This window comes from Protobothrops mucrosquamatus, unplaced genomic scaffold (assembly GCF_001527695.2).
Source record: "Protobothrops mucrosquamatus isolate PMUCROS unplaced genomic scaffold, P.Mucros_1.0 scaffold4566, whole genome shotgun sequence".
NCBI lineage: Eukaryota > Metazoa > Chordata > Lepidosauria > Squamata > Viperidae > Protobothrops > Protobothrops mucrosquamatus.
In genome coordinates this window covers 68727-81671 of record NW_015390469.1, presented here as the reverse complement: position 1 = coordinate 81671, position 12945 = coordinate 68727, and the positions used below count along the sequence as shown (strand labels likewise).

The window sequence follows — 12945 nt, the reverse complement described above, 5'->3', positions numbered from 1 at the left end:
TTGCCCGGCCTGCTCGCCTCCTCCACCCCCTTAGCCAGCTGCCATTGGATGCTGGCGGGTGTCAGTCAAGCCCGTCCTGAGCTGGGGGTGCCTTCCTTTCCAGGATCCGGGACCGTTTCGGCTGGTGACGCTGGCCGTGTCTCTGTGGAGGCGTCTGGCTGTGCCGCTGGTCTTCTCCGCCTTTTGGCTCGTCCTGTTCACGCTGCAGATCTTCACCTTGGCTGCCTCCCCCTCTTCCTCCTCCTCCGGCCGCCTTTTATCCCAGCAGGGCTGGATCTTCGTCTTCCTTAGCAGGTAGGAGCTGCACCTGTGTGTGTGTGTGTGTGTGTGTGTGTGTGTAATCCTCGGATTTGGCGGCGTCTCCACCCCAAAGCATCTTGCAAATCCCCGTCGGTTCGCCTGCCCTCCAAAGCTTGCGAGAAGCATTGGAGACCCCTCCTCACTTCGGCCCCTTCGGTTCGGGCAAGGGGAGCCAAACTTGGCAAATGGACAATGCTAAGTGAAAAAAAAAAGAAAAAAAAGAATGACGGAGTCGGGAGGGACCTCGGAGGTCTTCTAGCCCAACCCCCTGCTCAGGCAGGAAACCCTATACCAGGGGTAGGCCACCTTGGCTCTTTTATGACTCGCGGACTTCAACTCCCAGAATTCCTCAGCCAGCATGGCTCAGCTTGGAAACCTCTCCCTTTCCCCTCAGCATGGCTGGCTCAGGAATTCTGGGAGTTGAAGTCCACCAGTCATAAAAGAGCCAAGGCTGCCTACCCCTGGGCTTCGCCATTCCAGACAAGTGGCTGTCCAGTCTCTTCTTAAAAACTTCCAGTGTTGGAGCATTCACCGCTTCTGGAGGCAGGTTGTTCCACTGGTTAATTGTCCTCATTGTCAGGAAGTTTCTCCTTAGTTCCAGGTTGCTTCTCTCCTTAGTTAGTTTCCATCCATTGCTTCTTGTCCTGCCTCTTCTGGTGCTTTGGAGAATAGCTTGACTCCCTCTTCTTTGGGGCAGCCCCTGAGATACTGGAAGGCTGCTATCCTGTCCCCCCTCGTCCTTCTCTTCGTTAGAGTAAACATCCCCAATTCCAGCCACCGTTCCTTATATGTTTTAGCCTCCAGTCCCCTGATCATCTTTGTTGCTCTTCTCTGTACTCTTTCTAGAGTCTCAGCATCCTTTTTACATCGTGGTGACCAAAACTGGATGCAGGATTCCAACTGTGGCCTTACCAAGACATTGTAAAGTGGTATTAAGGCTTCACCCGATCTTGATCCTGTCCCTTTAAGGTCCGGTCATCCTGTTGCTCATCCAATCACGAGTTATTTAGGAGCCCGATTGGTGGCTGATGACCGCAGGATATAAACCAGGGGTAGGCAACCTCGGCTCTTTTATGACTTGTGCACTTCAACTCCCAGAATTCCTGAGCCAGCCATGCTGAGGGGAAAGGGAGAGGTTTCCAAGCTGAGCCATGCTGGCTCAGGAATTCTGGGAGTTGAAGTCCACGAGTCATAAAGCGGCCTAGGCCTAGGACAGAGGTAGGCAACCTTGGCTCTTTTATGACTCTTGGACTTCAACTCCCAGAATTCCCGAGCCAGCATGGCTCAGCTTGGAAACTCTTCCTTTCCCCTCAGCATGGCTGGCTCAAGAATTCTGGGAGTTGAAGTCCACCAGTCATAAAAGAGCCAAGGCTGCCTACCTCTGGCCTAGGCCTAGGCCCCTTCATGACTTGTGGACTTCAACTCCCAGAATTCCTGAGCCAGCATGGCTCAGCTTGGAAACCTCTCCCTTTCCCCTCAGCATGGCTGGCTCAGGAATTCTGGGAGTTGAAGTGCACAAGTCATAAAAGAGCCAAGGTTGCCTACCCCTGGTCCAAAGGAACACAGGTGGTCCTCACCTTACAGCCACAACGAAGCCCAAAATGTCCGTTGCTAAGCCGACTTGTTTAATGAGTTGCGCCCCAATTTACAACTTTGTTTTGCTATCGTTCCTGAGTCATGGCAGTCATTAAGTGAATCTGGCTTCCCCCAATTGACTTTGCTTGTCAGGTCGTAAAAAGGGGATCAAGTCACACACACACACACACCGGGGACGCTGCGACCGTCATAAATAGGAGCCGGTTGCCAAGACTCTGAATTTTGATCGCGTGACCTTTGACGATGCTGCGACAGTCATTAAGTGTGAAAAATGGTCACTTTTTTTTAGTGCCGTTGTAACTTTGGTCACTAAATGAACGGTTATAAGTCGAGGACCACCTGTATCTCTCTGGCTTATTCTGGGTTAGGAAAATACATAACTTTTTTTTTAAAAGAAGAAAAGAGGAATCTATTTGGGGGGGTCAGGTGGAAACTGACAATGTCTTTTTGGGTCCATCGGGGGGGGGGGGGTTCAAGGCCGAGACAAGGGAGCATTTCCTCATAGAATTGACTTAACGGAGCCAATGGAACTCATTGCCTCAAGATGAGCACTTCTGGCTTCCAAGCAAATGACTCTGGTCCATAATATCCCAGCCAGGATGCCAAAAGGGTCTTTTGTGTATCTGTGGTCAGGCTGGTCCCAAGGGCGCTTTCTTCCAAAAGGCAGCTGGACTCTTGACCCGTCCTAACGTCCAGAGGACTGCGAGGAATATCGGTCCTTCCGTTCCCCACCAGTCGGTCAGAACCGAAGAAGCTTCTTGGATGAGAAGCGAAACGTCTTCAAAGGAAAACGAGAAAGTCCGGCTGCCTTGGGGGAAAAAAAAATACCATTGGGGTGGTCTCCTCTTGCAAAGGCCGGTCTTGCTCTGACTCCCCCCCCCCATTCCAAGGCCAGGAGTCGGGGGGGGAGGCTCGGTGGGGGTCCTTGGGAGGGGGGGGCTGCTGTCCGAAGTCGGAGGCAGCCCTGGGGGTCCATCTTGTCCTGTCTTCGGCCTTCCCAGCGTGGCCAAGTGCTGCAGCACCCCCTACTCGCTCGTCGGACTCACCTTCGCCGTCTCCTACCTGGCCCTGGGGCTGCTCCAGTTGGGCAAGCTGTACTTAAGCGGCTTTGGTGGCTTCCAGGAGGGCAGCTTCACGCACAGGTGAGAGCCCCTCCCTCCCTCCCTCTTTCTCTCCTCTCCTTCCCCTACTCTCCTTCTCTAGTCCCTCTCTCCTCTCCTCTCTCTCTCTCTCCCTCCCTCTCCCCATCTCTCTCTCTCTCTGTATCTCTCTCTCCCCTTATCTCTTCTTCTCTCCTCCCTCTCTCCGTCTCTCTCCCCCTCCCTCTTTCTCTTCCCTCTCCCTCTTTCTCTCCTCTCTCTCCTTCCCCCACTCCCNCCCCCCCCCCTTGTTTTTTCCCTTCTTGCAGGAATTTCTGGAAACACGTCCGTGGGGTGAGCCTCTGCCTGTTTCTCTTGGGGGCTCCCGTCTTCATGGCCTACAAGATCGCCCACTTCTTCCAGCTGGACTTCTGGCTACTGATCCTCATCTCCAGCTGCCTGTTGACCTCCCTGCAGGTACAGCTCAGCATTCCCCAGATCGATCCCCACAGAGCCGGAAGGGACCTTGGAGGTCATCTAGCCTGACCCCCCTACCCCCTGCTAGAGCAGGAAGACCCTCTACCAGGCTGCCCAGTCTCTTCTTAAAAACCTCCAGCGATGGAGCCCCCACAACTTCTGGAGGCAAGTCGTTCCCCCGCGACCACTTACGATCACCTTGGGCTCCATTGCGGTCGTAAGTGGAGGACTTGCTTACAGGGTATATTGCGCTTCTCCCTTCCCTGATATTCCTATTATTTTGTGTTGTTTGTTTGTATTGGAATGTCAACAAGAAAAAACAAAAGTGCACTTAAGAACTGTGGCCAGAGAAGTGATACAAAGGCACTAGTCCTTAAAGAGGAGCCAGCCGTGTCCTGCAGCTGCCAAAAAGGCCAACACAGTGCTAGGCTGCATTAACAGAGGGATGGAATCAAGATCACCTGAAGTGTTAATACCCCTTTACAAGGCCTTGGTAAGGCCACACTTGGAATACGGCATCCAGTTTTGGTCACCACGATGTAAAAAAGATGTTGAGACTCTAGAAAGAGTACAGAGAAGAGCAACAAAGATGATCAGGGGAGGCCTCGGGGCCCTGGAAACCCCAGCAGAAGCACAGATTGTGTTTCGCACTCGCACCTAGGCAGCTGTGCAGTGGGGCCTGTACAGGTAGTCCTCGACTTACGACAGTTTGCTTACTAGCTGTTCGAAGTTGAAAAGGGTCCCTTCCCCAGTAGCTGCAGCAGCCTGTCACAACAGAAGACTGAATACGAAGACTTTGGGGTCTTTAAATGAATCTGCCCAAAAAGCCAACACAGTGCTAGGCAGCATTAACAGAGGGGCAGAATCAAGATCACGTCAAGTGTTAATACCACTTTACAAGGCCTTGGTAAGGCCACACTTGGAATACTGCATCCAGTTTTGGTCACCGCGATGTAAAAAAGGATGTTGAGACTCTGGAAAGAGTACAGAGAAGAGCAACAAAGATTATCAGGGGACTGGAGGCCAAAACATATAAAGAACAGTTGCTGCAATTGGGTATGTCTAGTTTAACAAAGAGAAGGACGAGGGGGGGGATGGCAGCCTTCCAGTATCTCGGGCTGCCCCAAAGAAGAGGGAGTCAAGCTCTTCTCCAAAGCCCCTGAAGGCAGGACAAGAAGCAACGGATGGAAACTAACCTAGAACTAAGGAGAAACTTCCTGACAGTTAGAACAATTAACCAGTGGAACCACCTGCCTCCAGAAGCGGTGAATGCTCCAACACTGGAAGTTTTTAAGAAGAGACTGGACAGCCACTTGTCTGAAATGGTATAGGTTTCCTGCTTGAGCAAGGGGTTGGGCTAGATGACCTCCAATATCCCTTCCAACATTATTATTATTATTATTATTATTACTACTACTACTACTATTATTATCATCATCATCATCATTAATTATTATTATCGTCAATTATTATTATTATTGTCATTATTATCATTTTTATCATTATTATTATCCTCCCTGCCCCCGTCGCAGGTGCTGGGGACCCTCTTCGTCTACGGCCTCTTCGTGATGGAGCCCTTCCAGGGGACCCCCTGGGAGAAGATGGAGGAGATCCTGTACGGCGTCCACGCCCTCAGCCGGACGCTGGAGTTCCTGGTGGCCCTGTGCGTGGTGGCCTACGGCACCTGGGGGTCCATCGCGGGGGAGTGGACCTGGCTGGGGGCCTCGGTCATCCTCGTCCACTGCTACTTCAACGTCTGGCTCAGGGCCCGATCCGGCTGGAGGAGCTTCTCGCTCCGCTGGGAGGCGGCCAAGAAGATCGGCTTGCTCCCCAAGGCCACCGCCGGGCAGCTGCGGGACCACAATGACCTCTGCGCCATCTGCTTCCAGGTGAGCGAGCCTCTTCTCCCCCCCCCCAACAGGTGGGACTGGTTGCCTCCTCCCCCTCCACACACACACACACACACACACCAGGGACCTATAAACCTTGGGGCAGGATGGGATATGTAGTGTAACGCCTCCGAAGGACAATAGCTTGAGGGAGGGATGTTTTCAACCCTGGGGAAGGGGGGTTGGATGGATGATCTCTGGGGTCCCGCCCAAGTCTTGCATTTCCCTAGACTTCCCAGGATCCGGCGGTCTGTTGAATTTGCATTCGATCGGACGAAGACAGAGAGAGGCCTCAAGTTGCGGTGTTTGTTCAAAATCCAATCGGGAGGGGCCGCTTGCCAATCTGCCGGTAGTCCTCGACTTACGACAGTTCATTGAGTGACCGTTCAGTTACAGCTGAAAAAAAAATGAGTTACGACCGTTTTCCACACTTGCGGCCTCCGTGATCACACGATCTAAATTCAAGCGCTAGTATTTACGACGGTCGCAGCATCCTGGGAGGGGGTCACATGACCCCCCTCTTGCGACCGTCTGACGAGCAAAGTCGACGGGGGAAGAAGGGTTCACTTAACGGCCATGTGATTGAACAGCGGCAGCGATTCGCTGAACGGCTTTGGCAAGCAAGGTTGTAAAACGGGGCAAAGCTCAGTGAACAACTGTCTCGCTTAGCGACGGAAATGTCAGGGTCAATTGTGATCGTACGTCGAGGACTACTGCATCCCTTAAAGCACAGGCCCCCAACCTTTTGGGCACCAGGGACTGGTTCCATGGAGAGGGGTTTTTCCATGGACCGGAGGGTGTGTGGTTTTGTGTGTTGCCTCCATGCCGTGGATAGGGCTTTGCTTGTTTGTGTGGACCGGTTGCTGCCGTGCCGTGGCCCGGTACCGGTTCACGGCCCGGGTGTTGGGGACCCCTGCCTTAAAGTTCACCATAGGCAAGACCTTTATTCTAGACCAGGAGTAGGCAACCTTGGCTCTTTTATGACTCGTGGACTTCAACTCCCAGAATTCCTGAGCCAGCCATGCTGAGGGGAAAGGGAGAGGTTTCCATGCTGAGCCAGGCTGGCTCAGGAATTCTGGGAGTTGAAGTCCACGAGTCATAAAAGAGCCAAGTTTGCCTACCCCTGGTCTAGGCCGCTTTATGACTTGTGGACTTCAACTCCCAGAATTCCTGAGCCAGCATGGGGGAATTTTGGCCCCCTCATGACTCGTGGACTTCAACTCCCAGAATTCCTGAGCCAGCGTGGCTCAGCTTGGAAACCTCTCCCTTTCCCCTCAGCGTGGCTGGCTCAGGAATTCTGGAAGTCCACGGGTCATAAAAGAGCCAAGGTTTCCTACCTGTGGCCTAGGCCGCTTTATGACTCGTGGACTTCAACTCCCAGAATTCCTGAGCCAGCATGGCTCAGCTTGGAAACCTCTCCCTTTCCCCTCAGCATGGCTGGCTCAGGAATTCTGGGAGTTGAGGTCCACCCATATTCCAATTGCCAAGGCCAGGGGTAGGCAACCTTGGCTCTTTTATGACTCGTGGACTTCAACTCCCAGAATTCCTGAGCCAGCCATGCTGAGGGGAAAGGGAGAGGTTTCCAAGCTGAGCCATGTTGGCTCAGGAATTCTGGGAGTTGAAGTCCACGAGTCATAAAAGAGCCAAGATTGCCCACCCCTGTTCTAGAGGAATTATTTGTAATTCTTGGAAGTCGCTGAAATTCATCCCCTCCAAACTCAGGTCTTCCCTGGATGTCTTCTCCTCGCCCCCCCTCCCCCCCTTCTGCCTTTCTTTCAGGAGATGACCCTGGCCGTCATCATGCCCTGCAGCCACTTTTTCCACGAGGGCTGCCTTCGCAAGTGGTTCTACGTGCAGGACACCTGTCCTCTCTGCCACCAGGCGGTTCAAATCCCAGCTTCCCAGGAAATTCAGCGAGGAGGCGGCGCTGGACCGGAGGGGAGACCCCAGCCGGAGCGTGGAGCGTCCGTCGGCCACGAGAAAACAGGAGACTCCAATCATGACGGGTCCACATCCAGCGACACCGAGCAGCCTGGCTTTTGGCCAGTGGGGTCCGCTGGGGAAGGCCCCCAGCTGGGTCACGGTCCACGAGGGGCCCTGCCCGGGCTCAGCCCTCCCCAAGCAAGAGCCCCCACAGCGGAAAAAAGCGACCAGATGCCTCTTCGGGAAAGTCTCCAAAAACTCGGTGAATCGGTAGAGGTCCGGCCGTTGGGGCAGCCCCATCCCCAAAGCGAGCTGAGATTATCCAACGCGCAAAGAGACACCGGTCCCCCTTGGCCCTCGGCTCCGAGGGGCGCCCTCGCCGAGGGGCATCAGCCCACGCCAACAACTGCCAGCCGTTTTGCGACGGGCAAGGATGCCGAGACTGGGCGCGAGATCCAGGAGAAACCGGGAACAACTGGATAGCCTGAGTGACATCCTTCCCCCGTCCGTTCCTGACCCTCGACCTTCACTCGGGGGCATTTCTCCCGAAAAAACCCTCCCTTCCTACTTCTGTTACCCAGACAGCTGCCTTTTTGCCGGTCTCACTCAGGAAAATCAGCCGAAGAAAACCGTATTATTTTTTTTTTGAACCATGCAAAGTTTTGCACGGAAAGCCCGTTGCTTGGTTGACCTTCGTTTTCCCTTGCTTGCACTGGGGAAGCCTGTTGGCTCAATTCTCCAAACCCAGCAGGCTGAGTTCAACCTGGTAGCTCGGCCCTGCAGCTTTTTTGGGGAGGCATCTTTGCAGTCCAAAGGACAGGCAGGTGATTCGCCTGGTGTCCCAGCAAAAGACCCTCCTGGATCTTCCCTGGGGGGGTGACCCGGCCCAGTGAGGTCACAGAGCACAGCGCAGGTGTTAATCCCTCTTTGTCATCTTCCGCCCACTGTACGTCACGATAGTTGTGTTGCAGGAGATCCGTCCCAGGCTGGGGTCTCTTGGCTGTCTGGCTAAAGAAAGCCGGGGTTCCCAATCTGGGCAACTTTTAAGACGCGTGGACTTCAACTTCCAGAATTCTGGGAATTGAAGTCCACACATCTTAAAAGTTGCCAAAATTGGGACCCCTGAAATAAGAGGACAGGCGTAGACTTCCGGTGTGCAACCAGGAAGAAAAGAACACGCACAACTGGGCAGAGGGCAGATTCCGGGGGGGGGGGGAAATAATGGGGTCATTAACCCTGGAGTGGGAGGGGACAATATCTCAAATCGCCTCCCCCTCAAATTCAAGGGGGACCTGCTGGAGAGAACCCTTAAATCCTGCAGGCGCTGCGGTTAAAATTTGGGGTGCCCAAAGTGGGCTTAATCTTACCAAAGCGTTTCAAGATTTAATCAAACGGGTGGAGTTTTTTTTTTGGGGGGGGGAGGGCAGAAATTGGGCTTGTGAAAGGATGGGGAGGGGTTTTTTTGAACCTCTAAAATATCTCAGTTGCCACCCAGTCGATTCTCGGTTGTTTTTCTTGCACCGCAGTGTGCGTTCTGCGTGGTTGTCGAGTCAAGATCTGTTCCTGAGCGTGCCTCCAGGAGTTGTGGGTGATCCGTCCCTGGGGGGCCTTTAAGAAGAGATCGGACAGCCATCTGTCTGAAACGGTACAGGGTCTTCTGCTGTTTGAGCAGGGGGTGGGGCTAGATGACCTCTAAGGTCCCTTCCAAGTCTGTTATTCTGTTATTTCCTGACAGTGACAATAATTAGCCAGTGGAACGGCTTCCCTCCAGAAGTTGAGGGTGCTCCATCCCTGGGGGGCTTTTAAGAAGAGATTGGGACAGCCCTTTGTCTGAAACGGTATAGGGTCTCCTGCTTGAGCAGGGGGTTCAGCTAGATGACCTCCAAGGTCCCTTCCAGGCCTGTTATTGCACTCCCAAACAGGTCACTTGGCTCCAAAGGACAATCCACACTTAACTCTGGAGAAGCTGCTTTCTTAAACTGGGATTTTTTTTCCTTTTTGGGGGGGGGGCAAGTCAGCCGGGTTTTGGGTTGCCACCACACAGCGGGGTTGTGTAATCAGGTACACAACTGCAAGGGGATTCTGAGTCTGCCAGGATTCTTCTCAAGGGTGAAAAAACTGTCTGTTAATCTCAGAAAAATCAGCCTGTCTGGCTGGGGCAGAATAAATGGCCTGGGTAGCCTTTGAAGATGGGTGGACTTCAACTCCCAGAATTCCTCAACAGGGGAATTCTGGGAGTTGAAGTCCACCCATCTTCAAGCGGGCAAGGTTGAGAAGCACTCTGCAGGGAGTCCTTGGCTGACGCCCGTTTGTTTAGTGACCATTCAAAGTTACGACGGCACTGCCAAAAAAGTCGCAGAAAGAGATAACGTGACTCCGGGACACTGCAACCGTCGTAAGTACGAGTCAGTTGCCAAGGGTTTGAATTCGGATCACGTGATCGTCGGGAGGCTGCAATGGTCGTGTGAGAAACGGTCACACCTCGCTTTTTCCAGTGCTGTTGTAACTTGGCATTGTCACTAAACGAACGCTAGCCGCCCCATCTGCATGCAGGCATCCATCCCTTCGTCGATCTTCTGTTCTTCCACCCGGCTTCAGATAGTCCTCAACCTACAACTCGAATGGAGCCGGGGATTTCCGTCGTAAGTCACGAAGGTTACAAGTCAGGGCAGTCTCGTGACCGAGCCAATTTTATTCCCTTTTTTGCAGTGGTTCTTAAGCGAACCCAACTGTGGTTAAGGAAATCCATTCGGTCCTACGGGTATGTTTTGTTGAAAAGTAATACGGGGTCATTAAATGAACACCACATGGTTGTCCGGCAAGCCCAGTGTCCATTTGCTACCAAAAAGTAGAAGTAAATGTGGGTTTCTGGCAAAAATAAATAAATAAAAATGTCATTTATTGTGCTCCCAGGGTCACGAGATGGGGCCGGTGGTCGCAAATGCAGGCCGAATGCTGAGTGCCCAAAATACGATCACGGGACCAGGAGGGGCCCCATAAATAGGTCATAAATACCCTTTTTTTGGATCCGTTGTAACTGAACGGTCTCTAAGCGGCCAGTTATAACTCGAGGACTAAGTGTATACAGCAGGAGTCTTCAAACTTGGCTCTTTTATGACTCGTGGACTTCAACTCCCAGAATTCCTGAGCCAGCATGAGGGAACGGTGGCCCCTTTATGACTCGTGGACCTCAACTCCCAGAAGGGGCCATAGTTCCCCACGCTGGCTCAGGAATTCTGGGAGTTGAAGTCCACGAGTCATAAAAGAGCCACGGTTGCCTACCCTTGGTATATACAGATGGCACTGTATATGATTCGCTGTATATGAACACACCAAACCACACTTCCTTCTAGCACGGATGGTATAACCTAGATCAGGGGTGTCAAACTGCCGGCCCACGGACCGGATGCATCACACCAAAACCCGAGCCCATTGCCCATTGCCGGAAATGGGAAAAAAGTTGCAACATGTCACGTGACGTCACGAGTTTGACACCCATGACCTAGATGGATAATGAAATGTCTGCAGCCAAAAAAAACTCAGCTCAGAGAGCACCAAGGACCCCACAGTCATCGTCCTCCTGCCATAAACCCCACTCCCTTCTAGCACTGATGGTGTTACCTAGTTGGGTCATGAAACGTCTGCAAGAAAGCCACCCAGCTCAGAGAGCACCAAGGACCTCACAGTCCTCCTCCTCCTTGCAAACCCCATTCCCTTCTAGCACTGATGATGTTACCTAGTTGGGTCACGAAACATCTGCAAGAAAACCACCCAGCTCAGAGAGCACCCAGGATCCCATAGTCCTTTTCCTCATCCTCCTCTTCTTCCCCCTCCTCCTCCCTCTCTCCGCAAACATCACTCCCTTCTAACACTGATGATGTTACCTAGTTGGGTCACGAAACATCTGCAAGGAAACAACCAAGGTCAGAGAGAACCAAAGACCCCACAGTCCTCCTCCTCCCATAAGCCCCACTCCATTCTAGGCACTGATGATGTTAGCTAGTTAGGTAATGAAACGTCTGCAAGAAAACCACCCAGCTCAGAGAGCACCAAGGACCCCACATTATTATTATTATTCCTCCTCCTCCTCTCCACCAACTCTACTCCATTGTAGCACTAATAATGTTATCTAGCTGGGTAATGAAACGTCTGCAAGAAAACCCCCAAGCTCAGCACCCCCACAGTCCTTCATTATTCCTCCTCCTCCTCCCCCCTTCCAGCACTGATAATGTTACCCAGTCAGGTAATGAAATGTCTGCAAGAAAACCACCCAGTCAGAGAGCACCAAGGACCCCACAGTCCTTCCTCCTCCTCCTCCTGCTTCCAAACCCCACCCCTGGCACTGATGATGTGACCTAGCTGGGTCATGAAACGTCCGCAAAAAAACCACCCAGCTCAGAGAGCGCCCAGGACTCCCGAATATATTCATTTTGTGGGTCTCTTGATGCTCTCCCAGCTTGCTTGTTTTCTTGCGGACGTTTCATTCCCCAACTAGGTGACCTCATCAGGTCTCTTCCACTGGTGTATTCAATTTCAAAGTTTCCCCCCCAAAAAACGCTGCACGTTGGTTGGCAAAACCTTAAGTACGTTCCTTACTTACAATAAGGGAGTGGGAGGGAAGGCTTGTTACCTGCCCGAAACCTCCAAAGCGTTATGTACGAACCTTCGACCAAGGACCGGTCCGAACGGTAATGTTTTTATTAATCGACGATTTTAAGTGTCGGACCTTCCTCTCTTTCCACCTTAAAGTGATAAAGGAAGGAAGGAGGTGCTTCTGCAGGGTTTCTGCAGAGTGGTTTTTTTTTTTCTTCTTCTTCTCTGGCATTTTGACTCGGAGCCATAATCCATTTAGCATAATGATTTCCCTGGAAATCTACGAGGCTCTGCTGTCTTTCCTGCTTCCAGCTATGCCCAGCACCAACCCAGTCTGGCCTCTTTCCGATTGGCCAGGGCGAGCTGTCCCAGAATCCTCAGCCAGGAGAGAGCGACAGATTGCCAAGAATGCTGGGAAAATTTTCCTTTTGCAGTAGAACAAACCAGATAGCTGATTGGAGAAGAAGACCATAAGCCACGTGTCCATTCTCCCCTGCTGGCTGTTTGCAGTCCTCGACTTAACCATCAGAACTGGACCCAACATTTCTGTGGTTAAGCAACAGCAACAGCACGTAGACTTGTATACCGCTTCACCGTGCTCTACAGCCCTCTCCTGAGTGGTTTACGGAGTCAGCATATCGTCCCCAACAATCGGGGTCCTCATTTTTACCGACCCCCCCCCCGGAAGGATGGAAGGCTGAGTCGACCTTGAGCCAGTCAGGATCGAACTGCTGGCAGTGGGCAGAGTCAGCCTGCAAGGGTGCACTTTAACCACTGCACCACGATGGCAATGGAATGGAATAAAGAATAGAACGGAACAGAACAGAATAGAAAAACAATAGAATAGAATAGAATAGAATAGAATAGAATAGAATAGAATAGAATAGAATAGAACAGAACAGAATATAGAATAGAATAGAATAGAATTTAGACTAGAACAGAATATAGAATAGAATAGAATAGAATTTAGACTAGAACAGAATATAGAATAGAATAGAATAGAATTTAGACTAGAACAGAATATAGAATAGAATAGAATTTAGAATAGAATAGAACAGAACAGAATATAGAATAGAATAGAATAGAAT

At 51.8% G+C, this 12945-nt stretch overlaps 1 protein-coding gene across 1 annotated transcript in view; it reads left to right on the top strand.

The window, feature by feature from the left end:
- Window positions 1-7747, top strand: part of LOC107299124 (RING finger protein 145-like) — a 13485-nt gene extending 5738 nt beyond the window's left edge. The window contains 5 exon segments of the mRNA XM_029286687.1: window positions 104-294; window positions 2898-3245; window positions 3302-3452; window positions 4985-5341; window positions 7121-7747. Of these exon segments, the coding sequence (XP_029142520.1) occupies window positions 104-294; window positions 2898-3245; window positions 3302-3452; window positions 4985-5341; window positions 7121-7747 (1674 nt within the window).
- Window positions 7748-12945: the final 5198 nt, after the last annotated feature.